This window comes from Eptesicus fuscus, chromosome 9, assembly GCF_027574615.1.
Source record: "Eptesicus fuscus isolate TK198812 chromosome 9, DD_ASM_mEF_20220401, whole genome shotgun sequence".
In the NCBI taxonomy this organism is placed as follows: domain Eukaryota; kingdom Metazoa; phylum Chordata; class Mammalia; order Chiroptera; family Vespertilionidae; genus Eptesicus; species Eptesicus fuscus.
The window spans coordinates 49,596,142-49,618,592 of NC_072481.1; the positions used below are offsets into that span (position 1 = coordinate 49,596,142).

General features: G+C 37.0%; 1 protein-coding gene across 1 annotated transcript in view; it reads left to right on the forward strand.

Moving 5' to 3' along the window:
• LRRC7 (leucine rich repeat containing 7) overlaps nucleotides 1-22,451 on the forward strand; it is a 478,750-nt gene that overhangs the window by 168,462 nt on the left and 287,837 nt on the right. The window contains exon 3 of the mRNA XM_008139425.3: nucleotides 3,221-3,423. Within this exon, the coding sequence (XP_008137647.3) occupies nucleotides 3,221-3,423 (203 nt within the window). The remainder of the gene's footprint in view (nucleotides 1-3,220; nucleotides 3,424-22,451) is intronic.

The following is a 22,451-nucleotide window of genomic DNA, read 5'->3' on the forward strand; positions in this document are numbered from 1 at the left end:
AAGAACTGTGATTGAGAAATAGTCCATGCATTAGATACCAAAGTTATCAGTGGGTGGAGAAGATGTTCAAGAGATGATAAATAGAAGGTCTGAGGAAGGGCAGAATGATGTTACTGCCAGGTAATGAGACCATCAAAGGGCAGAGGTTTTACAGGATGAAAGAAAAGTAATAGTTTTTAGAGGACAAAGGAGGATAACAATTCTACTTTCCAACCCTGAAGTGTTTGGAAATCATCATGTCCCACTTGTAAAGCCAGTAGGTCAACCAAGTTTCCATTGCGACTATGATGGGGAGGAAGCATTCAGTGAAGAAGATGAGGCTCATTGGAGTTGATCAGATATAAGGCATAATCTCAGAGTTCAGGGTATAGAGGAAAGAGAAGTCGGGCCAGGGAAAGCCTGTGCACATTGTGGGGATGAGGGATGGGACAGAAAAGATGATCAGAGGAGCCTACCATTTGGGCCAATGAAAGACAAAGCAGTTATAAATGAATTACATTCCAGAAGTCTTGGTGGACAGTGAACCCTCTGGCCAAAGTGTTCAGGTACAGACGTGGATTTTGTCTTATTTATCTTGGTTCATAATAAAAATTTTGTGGTGGTAGCAAAAGTTGGGTATCAAAAATAAACATGTTGTTCAGCACAAAAGGGCAAATGCAAGGCACTGGGTGACAAAAAGCATGAAGTTGATTCCTCACTCATCTGTTTGTCATCAAGACAGACAGGGTATACGTCAGCTCTACAGCATCACAGCTGGGTGGTCAATGTGGCCACTAGTGACTCAAATTAAAAACCTGGAATCTCTTAAGACACCTTTCTTTGCTCCACAGCCTTGCCTTTCACCTCTCATTTCATCCTTTACCAACACTTGATTGTACTTCTTAAGTATCTTTCCAGTTTATTCACTCCTTTCCATCCTCACTGCTACTATTTTAGTCTAAGTAGTCGTCACTTACCTTTACAACTGCACTAACCTCAACAAACATGTACTAGGTGCCTGATAAATGTCAGATATTTACTAGATGCATTTATTGGTTGCCTAATATTTATTGTGTTAGATCCCCTCCACCCCCCGCCCCCCCGTGGAGACATGAAAGGCACTAACCTATAATTAGGGTTGCTTCCATATCTTGGCTATTGTAAATAACACTGTAATAAATATAGGGGTGCATATATCTTTTCAAATTAGAGTTTTGTATTTCTTCAGATATATTCCCAGTGGAATTGCTAGATGATAAGGTAGTTTTATTTTTAGCTTTTTGAAGAACCTCCACACTGTTTTCCATAGTAGCTGCACCAATTTGCAATCCCACCAACAGTGTGTGAAGGTTCTCTTTTCTTCAACTCCTCACCAACACTTATTTCTTGATTTATTGACCATCCTGACAGGTGTGAAGTGATATCTCATTGTGGTTTTAATTTGTATTTCTCTGATTAGTGACATTGAACATCTTTTCATACGCCTGTTGACCATTTATATGTCCTCTTTGAGAAAATGTCTATTATGGTCTTCTGCCCACTCACTTGTTTGTTTTATTGGTATTGAGTTGTATGAGTTCTTCATAAATTTTGGATATTAACTCCTTATTGGATGTATCATTGGCAAGTAACTTCTCCCATTCCATATGTTGTCTTTTCATTTTGTTAATGCTTTCATTTGCTGTGCAAAATTTTTTTAGTTTGATATAGACTTTGGATTCTTTTAAATCTTATGATAAGGTTGTGTCAGCCCCCTGGAACAGGTAGGGCACCTATCACCTGGTGATATATCTTCTATTTTTAGGGGGACAGTATGGTCAGGGTTTTCTTCTTACAGATAATTTCTTAAGTAAGTTTAATTCAAAATAATTGATATGCCATTTTGGGTTATCTTGGGGTGGCCTACCCTGGGCCCCTACAGAACTCACTTATTATATAGGGAAATCTATAATAATAAAAGTGTAATATGCTTTTGGGTCAATGAAAGATGTCCTTCCAAACGAAGCCAGGGCTGCGAGGGAAGCCTGGGTCCCTGGTGCAAGAGGGAAGCCGGTGCCAGCAGCGGGCGGGAAAGGAAGGTCTACTCTTGCATGAACTTCATGCATCAGGCCTCTAGTAGTACAAATAACTAGGAAGCTACATAGTTAGTGCATGGGTACTTAGAGGAAGACACTACTCATTATTCTTCCTGGGGAGATATCACAGACAGAGAGACCTTTTAGTTAGAATGAAAAGTTTTCAATCTAACCATCAATCTAGCCATCCCAAACATGTTTGTTTGTTTATTTATTTACTTATTTATTTATTTATTTATTTATTTTTTTATTCTTGTATTCATGTGATCATTCTATATTTGTTGTCAAGCACCAAGACAAATGCAAAATATGAACAAAACACGGTTTCTACTCTTAAGAGGCTTACAATCTATGAGAAGAATAACATGAAAAATAACAGATTTAATAAAGTATTGTAGGTACATGATACAAATCTTTACATAATTTATGGTATTTAGTCAGTTTAACTTAGAGAAAGTCATGCCAAGGATGTCACAGGTTTCTACCATGATTACAAGTTGTTTTCTCCCAATAAAATTATAGGATTCATAAAGATAGGCCCTCATTCTAAGCACATAACCAATCCAACTCTGATTTGTTGTTCCAATAGAACATAAGCTTCATGAAAACAGAGAATCTCTTCATCACTCTTTCCCCAGTACCTAGATCAGTGCCTAGAACAGAGTGGTTTTTCAATGAGTATATGTTGACTGATTATATTAATTTGTGGGTCAAAAAGAAGACATCATAAACCTTAGTGGTGAAACTTGCAGAAATGGGAGAAAAGTATTTTTTCAACAATTTCTGGAGGTTTCTGTTCTCCACTGTTATTGTGTAAAACTAAAAGCATATCGTAGATCTATGTTTCAAGTGGGAGTGTAAGCATAGTAATAACATTGCAGTCTGGCCCCATTCTGTTATTCCAAAACTGTGCGATATTGAGAAGTCTCTTAACCTCTCTAAATCCATTGTTTTATTTGTTAAATGGGAATAAATCCTATGTCACATACCTTGTAGGTTTGTTTAAGGATTACATGATACAATACTTGGGCATGTCCAATATAAATTTTAAAGTAATATGTAATTATAAAATTAAATTAATTATAAAATTAAATTTCTAAGTTTAAAATATTACAAGAAGGTAGTTGATTAAGCAATTGTGTTTTTCTTTTTCTGTTTTTCTCTAGTGCAGTGCCTGGAGATGACCACCAAACGGAAACTCATCGGCCGTCTGGTGCCGTGCCGATGTTTCCGAGGTGAAGAAGAAATCATCTCTGTTTTAGATTACTCCCACTGCAGCCTTCAGCAGGTGCCAAAAGAGGTCTTTAACTTTGAACGGACATTAGAAGAGCTTTATCTAGATGCCAATCAAATTGAAGAGCTACCCAAGGTAATATTGACAGCCTAAAATATACTCTGTATATGAGTTTTTCATAATTTCCAAAGACTTGGCATAATGCTAATGCTAACTATAGCCCTCTGCCCTGGTGACTAACAAATCACTCAAATTGGTATAAGTTACCCCAATATTCTCATTACCTTTTTTTATTTATCAATATTACAAATTTATTTTAACAAACACCAGTCAGAATTTTTGGAAAATGTGACATTTTATCTAATATTTAAGAGGAAAATGTCTTTATTATTTTGTTATTTAATTTTTTTCCATTTCATTTGTAACTTCATCTGATACGTTAATAACCAATCGAACTCCATGGAAATGATCATTTATTAGATTATGCCTTGTTATTTTAATTGAAAATGACCTTCAAGAAAATATGGATTGGTGGCTTAAGATCAATAACTTCTGTGTTTTTAAAAAGGAAAAAAATATGGTACTATTTCAGAACTGAAAATTTTGTATGCATGTATGTTCAGGCGACATTGTTTCAAAACCTTGAATTACATGGTCTAAGTCTAAGAAATACTTTTCATACACACACACACACACACACACACACACACACACATGAAAAATGTTTCTGGAATTTGAAATCTTTGATTATTACAGATATCATCAAATTACATGATGTTTAATAAATAAATTAATAAATACAGTGTAGAAAAAATCATTTAAAAACTAATACCAAACTTTATGTAAACACAAATGCACTCACAGAATCTTTACAACATTGTGCCAGGCAAAGAAACTGTCTCCTGGGATCTTGTTCTCCATTGCAGAAAAGATTGATGACCAGAAATTAGCTAAAGCAGACCGAGGTTCAAAATCTAAATCATTGGATCCTAATAACCACTTAAATACATGACTCACATTAATTAATCACATAGCATTTACCTGTGAAAGATTTGCACAATGGCTAGGAGGGGAGAAAATTTTCATTGCTTTTGCTAAATAAAATGCATATTAAATATCCAGAAACTAGAAAAAGAATCTTCCATAATTAAACTAACTTCATTATCAAACTCTTAAGTAAAGCATGCTGGTCAAAACAAATTATAAATAATTATTTTTATGTAGGATTATTAATTGTGGTATTTATAAACACTTTGAAGGCAGGAACTATTTAATGTATATTTAAAAACCAATATATATTTTTTTGACAACCTAAGTGTAAGGTGTCATCTTAGATCTTTGCCCAGGAGGATTGGGTTAGGCCTAAAAAGAATTTTGGCCAATGGATGATTTTCTGGATTGCACATCAAGTAGAGGCTGGACTGAAATGGGCTTTCCCTTCTTCCACCCGACTATGAATTACTTGAGGGCAGAAATGCCACATTGTTTAACTTTGCTCCCTCTACACATGCATGCATGGTGACTTTCAGAAAAGGGTTATTCAATTTATTTATTGTCACTACCAGGTGAAACAATGCAGAGAACTTCATTACTATGGTACTTGATTAGCAAAACTATGTAAGGGTAAGCAATTCATAAATGTGGCATTTAGCTCTTATTTAGAAAAATAAGCACACATATTTTTGTAGGGAAGGCCAATCTAGGATTTCCAGATAAAAATAAAGGACATCCAATGACATTGGAATTTTAAACTATAAGGCAGACAATTTTTAGTATAATTATGCCCCAAATATTGCACTGGATATGCTTATACAATAAAAAAGTTTGTTATTTACCTGAAATCTAAATTTAATTGAGCATCCTATATTTTTGTTTGCTAAATCTGGCAGCCCTTAGTCCATCTAGTAAATTAAAATATTTTTCTAGTTTCATTAGTTTACAGATTCTGTAAGCAGATTCTGTAAGCAAATAGTAAAACATGATTAATTAATAAAGCTGTATTCATTTAATATTTACTACACAGTATTTTAGGCTCTGGGGGGTAGTTATAAAGAGAAATATCAATTCTTGCTCTCAATGATCTAACAAACTAATTATAAAGAAGGCAGAAGCATTACAGGTAAATGCACAATAAGATATAATTAGAGCCAGATACTGTGGCAGAGCCTATGTATTTCAAAGAGTTCTATTCTTGGGGAGAAGGAAGAGGGCTTGACCGAAAAGCACAGATGAAAAATTAAGATGTTATATGGAAAGGAAGGGAGAGGGACAGAACACCTGTGAAGAGTCTGGAGCTGGAGGTGCGTGTTGGTGAGCTCCCACTATATGCAGGTAGAGTATGGAGTGTGGGAGGACCCAGATTGTGAAAAGTCTTGAGAGTCATACAGCATTGCTTGATTTGATGCATTAGGCAGATAAGGCCATTGGAGAGTTTTATACATCAAGTCAGTAGGAGCTTAAATAGGCTTGCATTAATAATAAATTATACAAGTAAACCAAAGACATTCCCAAACTATAAGATGTATACTTTCCCAATGTATTAAAATTAAGAAGAAATTATCACCTTTTGTTATTGGTGTGTTTTAGATATTTTAAAGATATTGCCCATAATTTCTCAAGGTTTTGATGAGTCCCCAAATTCAATATTGTTGTTTTCATAAAACATCCCTGTAAGTTAGTTTCTTCTTGAAGTATCTGCTAGTGAGCTATGATCAAAATTATCTGACACTGAGATATGTCATAACAGTACATTTAATATACTTGCACATTTTTAGGAAAATGGAAAATTAAGAAGAGAAAATAATAATGTATCAATAAGGGTTCATTATGTGTATTTCAAATAATAGAAGACCCAATCCAAGTTAACTTAACTTACATAAGAAATAGGATTTATTGGTTCATATAAGTGTCAGATCCATCAGGATAGGTTCCAGAGATAGTATGTTTTTATTTGCCTTGTGTGGGATCGACTTTATTCTTAAGCTGCCTTCCCTCATGGTGGCCATCTGTCTACATCTATAGAAAGGAACACTGACTCCTGAAAATTCTTTTTCTGAGAGGGACAAGAAAATGTCTTCTCCGATATCCCTCAACTAATTTGTCCTTAGGTCTCATTCATCTTAATTTGCACTTGTTCATTGCTGATCTTATCCCTTTGCTATGGAACCTTCTGTGGTAAGAATGATGGCATTGTTATAATTGGGTTAAACAGTGATGGGCTACTGCTACGGAGTTATGATTTTGGCAACAATGCAAAGGGAAGAGGTAGAAGGACTGATGGGGAGATTACCACAATGGAAACTACAAACAAAATGTTATAAAATAATTTCATGAGGAAATTTTTCTTTTAAGCAAAAACAACGTATAAAATTTTTGAAGACCTGTAGGCAAAGTATTAAGCCCTTGAGGGATTTAAATTTTTAAAGTTATATTAAATAACATTTTCTTCTGCCATCTCATATTATGGTTTTCTTTGTATTTCTCTGGCATTGTTACCATTGTGATTTCAGATTTATTGAATAATGAGATAGCCAATCATATTCTTGATATTACATTATGGCAAGACTTGCCTTTTACAAATGTTTTTATTACTTTTTCCTGATATTTAATGCCGAGAATATTCTAGCTGGTAATGACTCCCTACATAAGATGTTATACAACAGGTAGAGAACAGAGTCAAGGTTAATGGCATTAGGAAAGGATATGTCAAGAGTCTGTCAGAAAAGAAACAAAAATAGATATGAAAGAACAGGAAATTGTTTGATGAGGAATAGTTCAATTTGTGTTGCTTAACTTTCTGTAGTAAAAGATAAAAATACAAAATGGCATGCCTTTTGTTTATTTTCTGCTTTTTTCCCTGGCTCAAGAAGATATATTGGCAAAAATATTGTTACAAGAGATGTCTGAGATTTTACAGCCTATGTTTTCTTGTAGAATTTTTATGATTTTGTGACTTACATTTAAGTCTTTTATCCATTTTAAATTTATTCTTGTGTATGGTGTACCTTGGTGGTCTAGTATCATTTTTTTTAACGTAGCTGTCCAGTTTTCCCAAAACCATTTATTGAGGAGACTGTCTTTACTTCCTTTTGTGACAACATGGATGGACCTGGAGATTATTATGCTAAATGAAATAAGCCAGACAGAGAAATACCAAATGATCTCACATATATGTGGAATGTAATGAACAAAATAATATAACAAACAATATAGAAAAAGAAGCATAGATACATAGAACAAACTGACATCTACTAGAGGGGAGGGGGGAAGGGGGTAGGTGAAAAAAGGTGAGGGAATTAAGTAGCCACAGACAACAGTATGATAATAGCCAGAGAGAAAGAGGGGAAGGGAACGTGGAAGTGGGAAAAGTGGGTCAATGGGGAGGGAAAAAGACTTTATCTTGGGTTATGAGCACACAATGCAGCATGAAGATGGTGTTTTATTGAGTTGTACACTTGAAACCTGTATGGTTTTATGAACCAATATCACCCCAATAAATTCAATTAAAAATGACATGCCTTTTACACAGTGATAGAAATGCCACAATTTACCATTTAGTACTTTTTTGCTTGTTATTTTGAATTTGGAACTTAAAATTATAGACAGAGTAATAGACCATAACAGGTGCATATTACATATCCCATATATGAAGTAGTGTGGAAGGCAAATGTAAAAAATACAATAAAAGGGAAACCTACAGAGAAACTCCTTAAAACTGAAGAGCAACATTTAAAAAGAGAATATAAATAATTTTGGAAATGCCAATATGTGATCAAAATTGAAAGACATGTAAAGTAAATTTGGTAGATGAGGTCAATTTAAACATATGTAAAAGAGGATCAAACCAAATCTGAAGCACCATACTTTAAAAGTTTTCTCCTTTGATAAGTTTACAACCTACTCCCGAAATTTTTTAGAGATTAAGAACCTGAGCTTTGGGCCCTAACTGGTTTGGCTCAGTGGATAGAGCGTCAGCCTTCGGACTGAAAGGTCCCAGGTTCGATTCCAGTCAAGGGCATGTACCTTGGTTGCGGGCATATCTCCAGTAGGAGGTGTGAAAGAGGCATCTGATCGATGTTTCTCTCTCACCGATGTTTCTAACTCTCTATCCCTCTCTTTTCCTCTCTGTAAAAAAATCAATAAAATATATATATATTTTTTAAAAAAGAACCTGAGCTTTGGAATTAGATCCTAGCACTGCTGCTTTGTTGGCAAGGTGTTTTATTTTCTGAAAGCCTCAGTATTTTCCTTAGCAAAATTGGGAAAATAATAGCACTATTCCTATGATTAGATAGCTGATGATGATAGATAGATAGATAGATAGATAGATAGATAGATAGATAGATAGATATCATATTGGGTGGTGAGATAATTCATGTGTAATACCTGGAATAAAAAAATCCTATATAATAAAAGGGTAATATGCAAATCAACTGAACTGCAGAATGACCAGTCACTATGATATGCACTGACCACCAGGGGGCAGACACTCAACACAGGAGCTTCCCCCTGGTGGTCAGTGCACTCCCACAGAGGGAGCACTGCTCAGCCACAAGCCAGGCTGATGGCTGGCAAGCATAGCAGTGGTGGCAGGAGCCTCTACCACCTCCCTGCCTCCGCCCACCTCCCTGCCTCCACCCACCTCCCGCCTCTGCGGCAGTGCTAAGGATGTCCAATTGACGGCTTAGGCCTGTTCTGCATAGGGAGTGGGCCTGAGCCATCAGTCGGACATCCCCTGAGGACTCCTGGACGGCTAAGGGGGATGTCCGCAGGTCTGGCTGAGGGGACCCCCCCCCACCCCCCGAGTGCACAAATGTCATGCACCAGGTCTCTAGTACTTAATAATTGATATTCATCATTCTCTTATTATAGATAAAAATTTCATGTTAATTACCCTCAGTCAAACAAAAGTAAGATTTTGTAACATCTTAAGGTAATTCTGGGTATTGACTCTCCAACAAAAAATTGTGTCATGACTTCATCTGTATCTGGAATTTCTAAAAACAGCTTTATTATTACTAATAAGCAAATTCAGGCCAGGAAAGGGAATTAAGTTTCCTTAGGCCACCTGGGATGTTATATTCTATCCAAAACTATTACCATATTCTATGTTAATTAGGATAGGATAGGTCACGCTATGGTAACAAGTCAAAATCTCAGTGGATAACCAAACAGTTTTGCTTTGAATCTCATGAGTGTTCACAGGAACCCGTAGCTAACAGCTAGTTCAACTCTCCACTCAGTGCAGAAATGGCTATATATTATTTCTCTTGCAACAGTCATCCAACCTGTTCATGACATTTCTATTAATTAAAGAATTCACTAACTTAAGCAGATCCTTGCATTACTGGAAAGTGTTGGCTAGTAGAAAGTTCTGCAACAATTAATTTAAAAAATATACTGGAAGAGGCTGAGTACTAGAGCTCAATGTCATGTGTACTATGGACTACAAGGCCCCAAACAGATAAATTTGTATTGAGAAAACAATTACACACATGTGTTATAGAAAAATAACATTTTATAGTAAATTTTTCTGCATTTCTACAAGTGTTAAATCCTATTTTTAAAAAGTGATATATCCCTACAAAGAAATATTATTTGGCAATGAAAGGGAATAAAGTATTGACACATGCTATAATGTGGCTGAACCTTGAAAACATTATGCTCAGGGAAAGTGCTCAGGAATTTATCAAGGAGGGATGTTTCAGACGGGTGAAAATTTTGTCATGGTCTGCCTCCATTCATTGGAACATGAATAGCAGAAATCCTCATTGACTCTTCAGAAAATAAATGTGCAATAAAAATGCATCTGAATCATGCCAGCAACCAGCAGGTAAAATAATGCTCCAAGTTAATGACCAGCCAATGGGCTTGAAAACTGTGGGCGAGCTGTTTGTGCTGAGCCTTTACATGAAAGCCACGCAGGCTCTATGCTCAGAGACTTGGCCCCTGCTCCTTCCTCTGCCAGCTTCTCTTCCACAAGACCTGCTCCTTCATTCCCTTCAGTCTCTCCTAAAGTCGCCTTCGCAGAGAAGCTTCTCCCCTCTATCTTACAAAAAATAACAACACCCACCACCACCACTACTTATTCCCCTCAAAAAAATTTTAGGCTTAATTATATCTCTAGAAAAATTTCTAGTTCAATTCAGTTGTTAAGTACTATTAAGATATTGCCTAAATACTTGATCATTGCTATAGAACTACAGCATAAATAGTCCCTTCTGATAATGGTGTCTATTATTTTACAAAGAGTAAAACCTTTGACAGTGGCCAGAGGTGAAGAAGAATGGGAAAAGTTGGAGCATATCTGCAAAGGACACACAAAAAATAAAACACTCCCACTTTTTAAATTCTACTTTTATTTTTTAAATTAAAAGTTGTTTAATGTTCACATTATTACAGAAGTCCAAGGGGGCTTGAGGTGAAATTAGATAATTTTTGTGAATTCCTACCCACCCCCCGCACTTTATTACCTAATACAGTGCACTCTGAATTTTTTTTGTCCTCTCAAACTCTGTGTACTTTGCATATAAATTAGATCTGCCACATAAAATTTTTTCAAATAAAGGAATATTTTCTCTTATTCTAGAAATAGTTAAAGAAGGGACATCATGAAACTTATTTTTGCATGTATGGGGTGGACAAGGAAGTAAGTCTTCCAAAATTCCTTTCGAACTTAATGTTTTTTGATACTCATTTGAGATATTTTAATAGAAAAAGATGATAACAGAAGGAAGCATTCTGACAAACAGTCTAGTAACTGCAGTCCCTGGTTATTGTCACAGAAGTACTACAGAGCAATGTAAGTAGTTCTGAAGAAAAAGGACCTAGATTTAACACGGTTCTGACTAGCCCTGTGACTTCAGACATATTATTTAACCCCTTGGAACATTAGCTTCCTCGCCTGTAGTAGATGCTAACAAATTTACTTCAGTTGTCTCCTAAGAGTGAGGATCAAACAATATAAAGTAAATGAAAGCCCTATATAAACTGCAAAATGATATACAACACTTGGGTTAAGAGAAATAGCTTATTTTATAAGGAAGGACATATGTTTAATAAAGTTAATTTATTTCTTTAATATACATGTAGACAAATTCAACACTACAATCAAAACTAAACTTTCATTGGCAAACAAATAGCTATGGATTTATAGTTTTCAGTTTTTCTTAAAATTCAGTCCACAAAAACTAACTGACCATTTTAAGTAAAGATGGACATTTATTGGAAATATATCTGGAGTTTATAAAATTAATAGGAGCCTGAAGAACTTTACCTGGGAAAGGTAGGATCCAAGAGAGCTCTGGATGGTTGCCCAGAATCCACAGCATAGGATAGTATGGGCCATGCACTGCTGTTCTCACACCCCTGTGTAACCATGATGTTTGTTCAAGATACAAATTCCTGATGCCTCCAAATATAATAACAATGAGAGATGTCTTTAAAAGGAAGGCCAAGGTTCTAATGCAAAAAAGGGAATGGATGCTGAACAGCAAACTAACTAAATAAATATTTTACATATCTTTTGGCTTCAGTTGTATTGATTCTTCTTGTCATTCACTGATATTTGCTACTTGGGATTCAGGAGCCTGAGGCCATATTTTTCTTAGACCTTTAAATAAAATTATTTGAAATAAAGGGCACTGGCTTATCTTGTGCGAGGTATTAATATTAATTAGATCAAAGAAACGATAGAAGGATTATTTCAGGGTGACAAACTATGCGGTGCTAATTCATAATTGTGATTTTAGTTTATTGAAACTTGAATGAGCGTTGATTATTTTTTCTTCTACCCAAAAGGAATCTTTTTAAGTGAACGTAACTACTTTATTACCATAGTTGCTGATTAAACAATTGTTATGATTGAGAAATATGAAAAGGTTTACTCTAGGTTAAATATGGCTTAAATTTGCAAATGTAGAAACATAAAAACTTGTTCAATAAAATTGCCTCATATTTTAATCTCACATTAACAGATAATTCCTTAAGTGTTTGTCTTACAGAAACATAGAGTTGTCCATAATGTTGGCATTTTATATAAGTAGTCCAACATATATACCTACAGAGGACTCTGCTAAAATCCTGAGTTTAAATAATGTGGGGGAAAAATGACCTTCAATTCTTTCACTACCTCAAACATATTCAGGGTGCCTTATTCTGTTCTTCAGTGGCCAAGGTATAGAATTTATCTGAATATGTAAAACCATGTCCAGAATAATGCTTTCATATAAGCAATGCATAAATAACCCAAATTTGTCTCTACTTAATATTGCCTGAAGCATCTTTCTCCAAATCTATTCTTTTATTGCAATTATTTTGCCATTCACATGCAGTCATTTTTTCAATAAATAAATAATGTAGATTGACTCTCTAGAGACCCAAGGGAAAGTTATATGAAGAACAAATTTGTATTAAAAAAACACATAGTTTATAAATGGAACATTTTATATAATTTTTTCTTACTCAGATTTCAATTTTTAAAATGTTTTACTTCTCCAAAAGTTTATATTATTAACAACTCTTGATTACATGTAATAGTGAGAAACTGGGACTTCTGTCATGCCCCAATCATTTTTTGAGCTGTTTTATCTTCCAACTGAACATTTACTTATCCTTTTATTTACTTCAGCTGACCTTTACCCAAATTTCAAATCTCATTGAAATTTAATTTAATGAAATTTAATTTCAATGAGATTGAAAACTCATTAGCTGACTTCTACTGCCAATTTTAGGTAAAATATACCTATTGATCTGTTCATTCATTCAGCATTTCTTAGTACTAATTATGTGCAGATAGCTGTTCTAGGTGCTAAAAATACATTATTCAGTGGGACCAACAAGTTTTTATTCTCACAAAATCTACATTGCTTCAAAAAAGAATGGAGATCATTTTTAAAAGAAAATGTTAGGTAATGGCAAGTATCATGATGAAAATTAAGCAGAGGAATTGCTGGAAGACTGTTTTAGTTGAGAAGACAGTGAATGCTTCTCTAAGGGGTCACCTTTTATGTTGACTTTTGGATGACAGAGAGGAGTCAACCATATATATCTGAGAAATAGCATCCCAGACAAAGGAATACTCTATGATGGGAATGAGTGTGGCATGTTCAAAGAACAGAAACAAGGCAAGTGTGTAATGAGTGAGGAGAAGAGCAATACAAGAGGCAGTAGGAGATGTAAGTAGATAGTGGCGCTAAACCATGTAAGTTCAAGTAAGCTAGGGAAGAAGACCTTTATATTTTATTCTAAGTGAGATGAGGAGCCACTGAAAGACTTTTAAGGGAAAGGGTGATATGAAGTAACTTATATTTTAAGAATATCTTTCTGGCTGAAATATGGGAATACAGTGTTGGAAGTCAAGAGTAGAGGAAAGAAGCCAGTGGCTTCAAGGAGATTGATGTAGAGAAGAAAAAAAGAAGCATTTCAGGTTATGCTTTGTAGGTAATGTTAACAGGATTTGCTAATGGAATGGATTTGGGAGATAGGAAATTTGGGCCTGAAAAGAGATTTAGAAAGAGTTTCTATTGATAAAGGAAGGAGAGAGGAGAGAAAGAGTTGCTGTGGGTATCTGTGTTGTTGTCAGGGAAACTAGAGAACAGAAGATGTTTTAAGAAGAGAGAGTAGTAAACTAAGAGATTGACTTGTGATGACAGAGGGAGGACCTCTGTATTTGCTAGCATTGAAGTAATTGGTGATTGTGATAAGAGTAGCAATGTGGAAACACAATGAAGCAGGATTGTGGAAGCAATGGCGGACAGCCACATCACTCTTAAGAGGTTTTGCTGTGAGAGGAAGCAGAGACATGAGACAAGTTAGAGAGAAGTTGGAGGTCAAGATAAATTCTTTTTTTTTTCTGTTTGTTTTCTGATCAATGGCATTAAAGCACATTTATACACAGATAAGAATAAATTAGACTAAAAGGGGAGAAACTAAATGAAGGAAATTGATCAAATAATTATAGTAGCAAAGTCCTGAAGGCAAAAGGACATGGGGTTCTCAGAATGCAAGAAGGGTCACCTTTGAGAGGAATGAGAACATTCATCCATTTTAATGAGAAGAAAGAAAACATCAGTACAGATGATGATGGTTTGTAGAACCTGAAGGATGTGATCAATACTGAAATCTGCTTAAATGACAGAGGTCTCAATATGTTAAATGCTGGAATCAGTGAGCTCAAGGATGTGAAGTGGCAAACTTGCTGTGAGCTGAGAGGTTAGGGGAATGGGGTGGATGAAGCAAGGTCACAGAGGAATATAATTCACAAGAGGAATTGAACATCTTCGATGTATAAATTAGCTATATTTGTAAAGTTGCTTCTTGAAGTGGCAGGGTGAGAAAGAAATACTGGAGCCAGGCTTCTAAAGTCATATTAGCTTATATGCCTTTATTATAGGACAACGTATTAGGTGGAGAAATGGAGAAAAACAAGACAGGTGAAAGAGCAAAGAGGAGAAGGCAGGAAATGCAACAAATATGTACTTAGCACCTATTGTGTGCTGGGTACTCATATGCAATAGCATCTGTGTTCTCAGAACAAATCTGACAAATAGGTTTTGTTATCCTCATTTCAAATCCAAGGACACTGAGCACATGAGGCTAAAATAGCATGATCCTTATAAAACAAATTACTGTAAATCCCATGTTTTTTTCACTTTACTAATCTGAAGGCAGACCTTTTATAATTTGGCATATGACTAGACTTGGGAATGAACAAGGAGGAAAAATGGATATTAAGATTTTTATCCTATGGAACTGGAGAGCATTATGCTAAGTGAAATGAGCCAGTCGGAGAAAGATAAATATCACATGATCTCACTCATATCTACACTAATGAAAGAGTAAGATGCAAATTGACCTTACCTTTGTGATGCCCACCAGCCAATCAGGAGTGAGTATGCAAATTAACCCAACAAAGATGGTTAATTTGCATATGCAGGCACCAAGCGACTGGGGGTGGGGTGGGACACTTGCGTCATCCCAGCCGCTCCAGGCCTCTGGGCAGCATGGGAAGACGGATAGGCGGCTCTGGCCAGAGCAAAGGCAGTTCTGGCAACCAGGGGAAAGAAGGCCCATTCTTGCACGAATCTTCGTGCATCAGGAGTCTAGTCCTATAATAAAGAGGTAATATGCAAATTGACCCTCACGCCCTTGCATCACAAGATGGCCACCCCCACGTTGTCACAAGATGGCCACCCCATGTCGTCACAAGATGGCTGCCTCCATGTTGTCACAAGATGGCCACCCCATGTCGTCACAAGATGGCTGCCTCCATGTTGTCACAAGATGGCCACCCCATGTTGTCACAAGATGGGTGCACCCACCTCATCACAAGATGGCTGCCCCCACGTTGTCACAATTTGGCTGGCAGGGGAGGGCAGTTGGGGGCGACCAAGCTGCAGGGGAGGGCAGTTGGGGGTGATTGGGCTGGCAGGGGAGCAGTTAGGTGTCAATCATGCCAGCAGGGGAGCAGTTAGGGGATGATCAGGCTGGCAGGCAGAGTGATTAGGGGCAATCAGGTAGCCAGGCAGGAGAGTGGTTAGGAGTCAGCAGTCCCGGATTGTGAGAGAGATGTCCGACTGCCGGTTTAGGCCCGATCTTGGGCCTAAACCGGCAGTTGGACATCCCCCAAGGGGTCCCAGATTGGAGAAGGTGCAGGCTGGGCTGAGGGACACCCTCCCCTGGAGTGCACAAATTTTGTGCACTGGGCCTCTAGTGTGGGATATATTGATCAATATAAGTTGATGAACAAGAATAGATCCAGAGACATATGGTAGGGGAGGGGGTTTAGAGAGCAACCAACGGACTTGTATGCATGCATATTAACATATCCAATGGATACAGGCTCTGGGGCATTGGGGGCTTGCCCAGGGTGGGAATGGCTGGGGGGGAGGGGTCAATTGGAGAAAAAGAAGATATATGTAAAACTTTAGACAATAATAAAAAAAAGAATAGAGAAAAATAAAGATTTTTATCCTAGAGAACTGGGAAAATGATCCTATCAAAAATATATTTAAAAGGTGTCTATTCAGATCCTTTGCCTGTTTTTTGAGTTGTTTGTCTTCTTGGTGTTGAGTAATATAACTTCTTTATATATTTTGGAAATTAACCCCTTATCAAATGTATCAATGGCAAATATGTTCTCCCATACAATGGGTTCCATTTTCATTTTGTTGCTGGTTTCTTTTGCTGAGCAAAAGCTTTTTAGTTTCCTATAGTCCTGTTTGTTTATTTTTTCCTTTGTTTCCCTTGCCCGAGGATAAATGGGAACTGAAAGAGATTTTGCTTGGAGTGATGGACGCATGGATGCAGCATGCAGATGGTGTTTTGTTGAGTTTTACACTTGAAACCTGTATAGTTTTGTGAACCAATGCACCCCAATAAATAATATAACAAATTCTGTTTTAGATGCAAAATATGATCTATTAGCTGAGCCTCCTCATAAAGACACCAAAAAATAGTGAGATATCTGACACTGAGCCTTATCAGATCAAGACTGCCAATCCAAATCTATATTTCATCCAGAAATTAGAAACAAGCAGTCATGTTTTGTTTGGCCTGCCAATTTTTGAAAAGTGAGCTAGTAGCCAACTTATATTTTACCAAAAAAAAAAAAAAAAAAAAAGTCCAGATTCCTGGACTCTTTAAAAAAAGGAAGATCTGGTGGGGTCCATATGCCCAACTGGTAACAATTATGTAGATTCGAATATCACTGGCTCTTGATGAAGCAGCTCTATTGGCCACAGATTCCACCTAGGCTAACAGCGAAGTTACCCATCTAGCTCCCACAGGAAATTGTGTTTGCAGCTTAATGTGTATATTCATTAATCTTTTCATGAAAATGTATCTACTATGTGCCAGATACTTTGCTAGTCGCTGGGAAAATAGTGATTGAATAGACTTACACTGAACAAGTAATTGCATCCAGTATGCTGTCTTCTGTGATAAGAGGGGAAGCAATCAGTGATTTGCAAACACATTCAGTGGAGCATCCTGAGGAATGTCATTTCAACTAAGACTTAAGGATGAGTAAGAGTTCAGTAGGAGAGGAGGGAGCAGTTTCCCGAAAGAGTGCAAATGAGGCATAATTGAGGAACTGAAAGAACTGAAGTATTGCTTCGATACATAGTGCAGGAGTGACAGTGGAAGAAATGAGGCTGGAGACATTAGGAAGCCCTTCCATGCTAAGATCAGAAGTTTGAATTTTATCTGGATTATGTGAAAATTCACCAGGTAGCAGCAAGATCAGATATATATTTTAGAAAAATCGTTCTAGCTGCATCAAGAATAGACATAAAAAGGATAAGCCCAAAGGCAAGAAGGTCCATAGACATCTGAGAGAGGATGATGGCCTAGTCCAGGGTAGTGACCCTGAGGATGGAATCAAGGGCACAGCTTGAAGAGGCTTTTGGAGGCAAAATTTACTGATTTGGTCATCTGTTTCATGTCTTGATTTGGGGAGGGGGGGAGAGAGAGCAAAATGAGTCACAGGTTTCTACTAGAGGATGTGCAATAAACCAAAAGATGGAAGGTATGGAATTGAGGAAACCAGAGCTTAGTCTGGGGGTGGAGTTCACAAAAGGATATCTATGGAAGCCATGCATGCATCACACTGAGACAGTAACCTACCCAGACTGGAGCCAGCTACACCAGGTGCAGGAATTAGTTCTTCTAGAATAAACTGTGGGCCTAGCAACTTATCTGATGTGCTTTAGCATTTGGAGATAGAATTGCTGGGCATTTGACAGAGCTGTTTGATCCTTTGGGGGAAAAATTAAGGATAAATGTATAGAAAACCAGGCAAATAAAAAACACAGCAACTTCAGGAAAAATAATATGAGTAAAAAAATCAAACATAGTGTGTAAATAAACATTACTATCAGCATTAACTACTTATATAACAAAAAAATTTGAGTGTAAGTATATCAGGAAGATAAGGGGGGGGGAAAGAGTGATGGTGGTTGTGGTAAGGAAATGATATGATTTTTTCACTTGTCATAATATGAAATACATATGCAGTATCTATAACTGATAAAACAAGAATTAGAAATACAAGTGTATTCTCTAGAAAATACAAGAAATGATAGTCAAAAATGTTGAAAGCATTTACCACTAGAAGAGGGATTGTGGGATGCAAATGAGAGGACAAAGAACTGATGTAATGCTTTTATAAAAATAAAAAATAATTTTAAATAAGAAAAAGAAAGAAAGAGAATTAAGCTGGGAGACAAACGCTCCAAGAGTTAACCTGTGGGTAGATCGGACCAAATTATGGTACTTCCTTTTGAAAATGGTCCATAAAACACACTGATTAATGTAAATATCCAATGCTCAAGTGAATTATAAAGTGTCATTTGAGCAAATTAAATGACATAAAAAGTTAAAATGTAAATTTATAAGTGTTGGTCAATATTTGCTATCTACTCTTTTCACTAGTTCTTATAATACTAGTTAACTGATTATTACATGTGTTAATGTTGTTTGTTTCCTGGCTCAGTCCTTAGTATATGAAGTAGATCTAAATCAGAAGGCATTTTACTAGTGTGGCAATTTAGACTCACTTCTAGAATGAAATTAGCCTTTAGAGAATGAATGGAGAATTATTTCTTTAGAGTATAAACACAAGCTTTTTCTAAACTTGCTTCATTTTCTATTTGCTTGGTTTTCCATACACCTATCTTTTAAATTTCTAGAAAAATTTCCCTACAGTATTTATTATTATACTTTAGAGAAATTCCCTAAAGGTTGGTTTCATTCTAGAAGTGATTCCAAATTGTTGCATTAGTAGAATGCCTTCTTTGATATAGAACCACTACATGATAAAATTCTTGACCAGGGACTCCTGGGAAGTCAGGCCATAGTCAACTTGTTATAGGAACATGGAATTACCTTATGTGATTATGAGGTTGACCTTCCATAGAACTGGCCCATAGTCACATATAAAATCGCATGTAAACATCTGCTTTCAAAATTATGCATAGATATATGAGACCATGAGTTAGGATCTACCATCGCATACATGTGGTACATTTTTTAAAAAAAATAATGACAATTAATTTAAAAACTTCTAAGGGAGAAATGTGAATATGTTATGGAATCAAATGAAAATTTCACCTGAATTGAAAAGAAAAAAATCACATTCACTCTATTCTGTTGTTAGAGGAACTGTGATAGACGTTTAGAGAACCTAGACTAAACTTCAGAGATAATGAACAGTTCTTCAGGTAATGAGAAATGATAGGAAAGAAGTGAAGCAAGCCCTAGCTGGTTTGGCTCAGGTTTGGCTCAGTAGATAGAGCATCAGCCTGCAGACTGATGGGTCGTGGGTTTGATTCTGATCAAGGGCACATATCTCAGTTATAAGCTCCAGGCAACCAGCGATGTGGCTCTCTCACATCAACATTTCTCTCTGCATGTCTCTTCCCCTCCCTTGCACTCTCTCTAAAAATCAAGAAAAATATCCTGGGGTGAGGACTAACAAAAAGAGGAGCAGAAAAGTGAAGCAAAGGATATGAATGATGTAAGCTCACGTGCATTGCCTGCGCTAGTATTGCTTAACTTCAAAGCTCAGCTCCAGAACTTCCCTGGCTCTTCTGGTTGCTGAGATGAGCGGTTAGCAGGGAAATATCCTGTGTATTGAAAAGCAGTAGAGCTTCAGAATCTGGCTGACTTGAATTTGAATCCCAGTTTGAGGAAGGTTCTCAGCCTCAGTTTCTCCCATACTTGGAAGAGGGCATCTACCTTGTAGGATTATTTTTGCCAATACCAACCTTGTGGTAATTCTTCATTGTTGTAGAAAAAAAATAGCATGATGCCTGTGAAGTGTGAGCATGAGGCCTCGCAAAACACAAAACCTTCAACAAATGGTGGCAATTGGTAGGAGCTGCAGTACCTTGAAAGAACACCAAAAAAGTTGGCTTTTTTTTTTCCTATAAAATGAGAAATGATAATCCCACTTTTAAAAAGGAAGTAATTTTCTTTTCTAAATTTTATAAATATAGAAAGAGAGACAATCTTTTGCAGATATCCAGTCTTCCAAAATTTAGGTGAAATTTAATGTTTTAACAAAACCCTAGAGATATTTATGCTTTCTATACAAAGAGGCAGCTTGCTGTTTCTGTAATGAGCCCAAAGAGGAATAACTGAATTAAATCTTGACCAGAGATTAGTGAGAATACCAATGTTCTCTCTTTTTAAAGCCTTTTTACTGCTTCTTGATTTCTTGGTAACAGGTTTTTTATTTTAGCCTGTGTGCACGTGTGTGTGTGAGTGTGTGTGTGTGTGTGTGTGTGTGTGTGTGTGTGTGTGTGTGGTATTTATTGCCTAGAGAGATACGTTTTCTGCTTTCTTTACATTTTAAATGGATGAATTAAAGGTTTCTTCTCTTTTTTTGAAGTGGCAATAAAGATTAATTATGTTGAATATAACTCCCATGGCCCTTAATTGTCTCTTTCCTGTCTGTCAGTGGCCTTTAATAGGAATAAAAATTCTCTTTATTTGTCCAAAATAATTAAGAATTGACTACATAAAAGCTTATAATATATGTTCACCACATGAATTTTCTCATTAACATTAATAATGGCTGCTTCTGTCATTGCCAGTGAAGTACCACCAGCCTGCAGGGGAGGTCTAACTCCCAGGAGAAATGGAGCAGGACCAGCAGGGCAGGGTGAGGGGGATGCTGACACAGGAAGAACAGAGTCACAGAAACCAAACCGAGGGGGTGGAGAGTTCTAGGGAGGCAGTGATGACATTGTCAAATGGGATAGGAAGGCCAAGGAGGGCAAAAACTAGATAATCCATTACACTGGGCAGTCAAGTTTCATTTGTGGCTTTTACAATAACAACATCAGGGGGAAAGAGGTGAGAGTGTCTTGATGTTCCCGTTCTCTCTAGGTCATCACATCCATCCAGTCTCATGTTCTCAGCCGCCGCACTGAAGACTTACAAATTTGCTTTGCCAGCTCAGCCCCATTTCTCAGTTTTCAGATCTGTACATGCTTTCTGGATTTACTTGAATATTCCACTCAACAAGTCTAATTTCCCTTTGAAAACTGTCTCCTGCCCTATGTTCTCTGTTGGGTGACCATCTATTCCCAATACCAGGACCCTGTCATCCTTTACTCTTACTTCTTACTCACCTTCCTCATCAAACCAACTGCCCAGTCCTGTCGATTTTGCCAGCTCTTTCTTAAATCTAATCTCACCTCTCTACCATGAACGGAGCCTTTGTCAAGCTCTCATCCATCTCTTAGCAGACTAGAACAGTCTCCTTATTTTTAAAAAAATATATATTTTTTTATTGATTTCAGAGAAGAAAGGAGAGGGAGACAGAGATTGAAACATCAATGATGAGAGAGAATCGTTGATTGGCTGCCTCCTGCACACCCCACACTGGGATCAAGCCTACAACCCGAGCATGCGCCCCAACTGATTCACAGGTTGATGCTCAACCACTGAGCCACACGGGCTGGGCAGAACAGTCTCCTGATTCGTATGATCCCTGCCCCCCGCAATTTCTTCTTCACACATCCACAGTGATATTTCTAAACGTGAATATGATCAGGCCATAATCTCGGTTAAGGTTGTTCCCTGTCTCCTCTCTAATTTACAGGGGGGGAAGCATGCAACTAAGGCCTCCCGTTGCCTGGATACAGCCTCCCTCTCCAACCCCTTGCTTCTGTTCTCCAAGTGTCACCAGCCTCTTTCTTGCCTCTAAGCTCAGGCTGTTTCCTCTGTCTCACATGCCACTTTAAGATTCATCTCAACTGTGACCTCCTCCACAGTTTCCATTCTTCTCTCACTGGCAGTTACCTCACACACCTCTGTGCCTCCATGTGACCATAAGTGCATGCCCACAGTTGCACTTACCAAACATATGTGATTATTCTTTCAAGTCATATTTGTTGAATGCTTATTCTACTCCATGGAAACAGAGGTTAAGGAGCAAGACACTAGATTATGAGACTTGGTCTATTTAATCTTTAAATGAGTACAACGTTTGGATCAAAGTTAGGATCTCACTAAGTATTTGTTGCATAAATAATTATAATAGGACTGGTAAAAGTAGATTATAAAAATAAGTGTGTCCGGTCATATAAGAACACAGTAGAGGGAAAACTAATCCCGCTTAGCTGAGTGGTCAGGGAAGTCTGCCTGACAGAAGT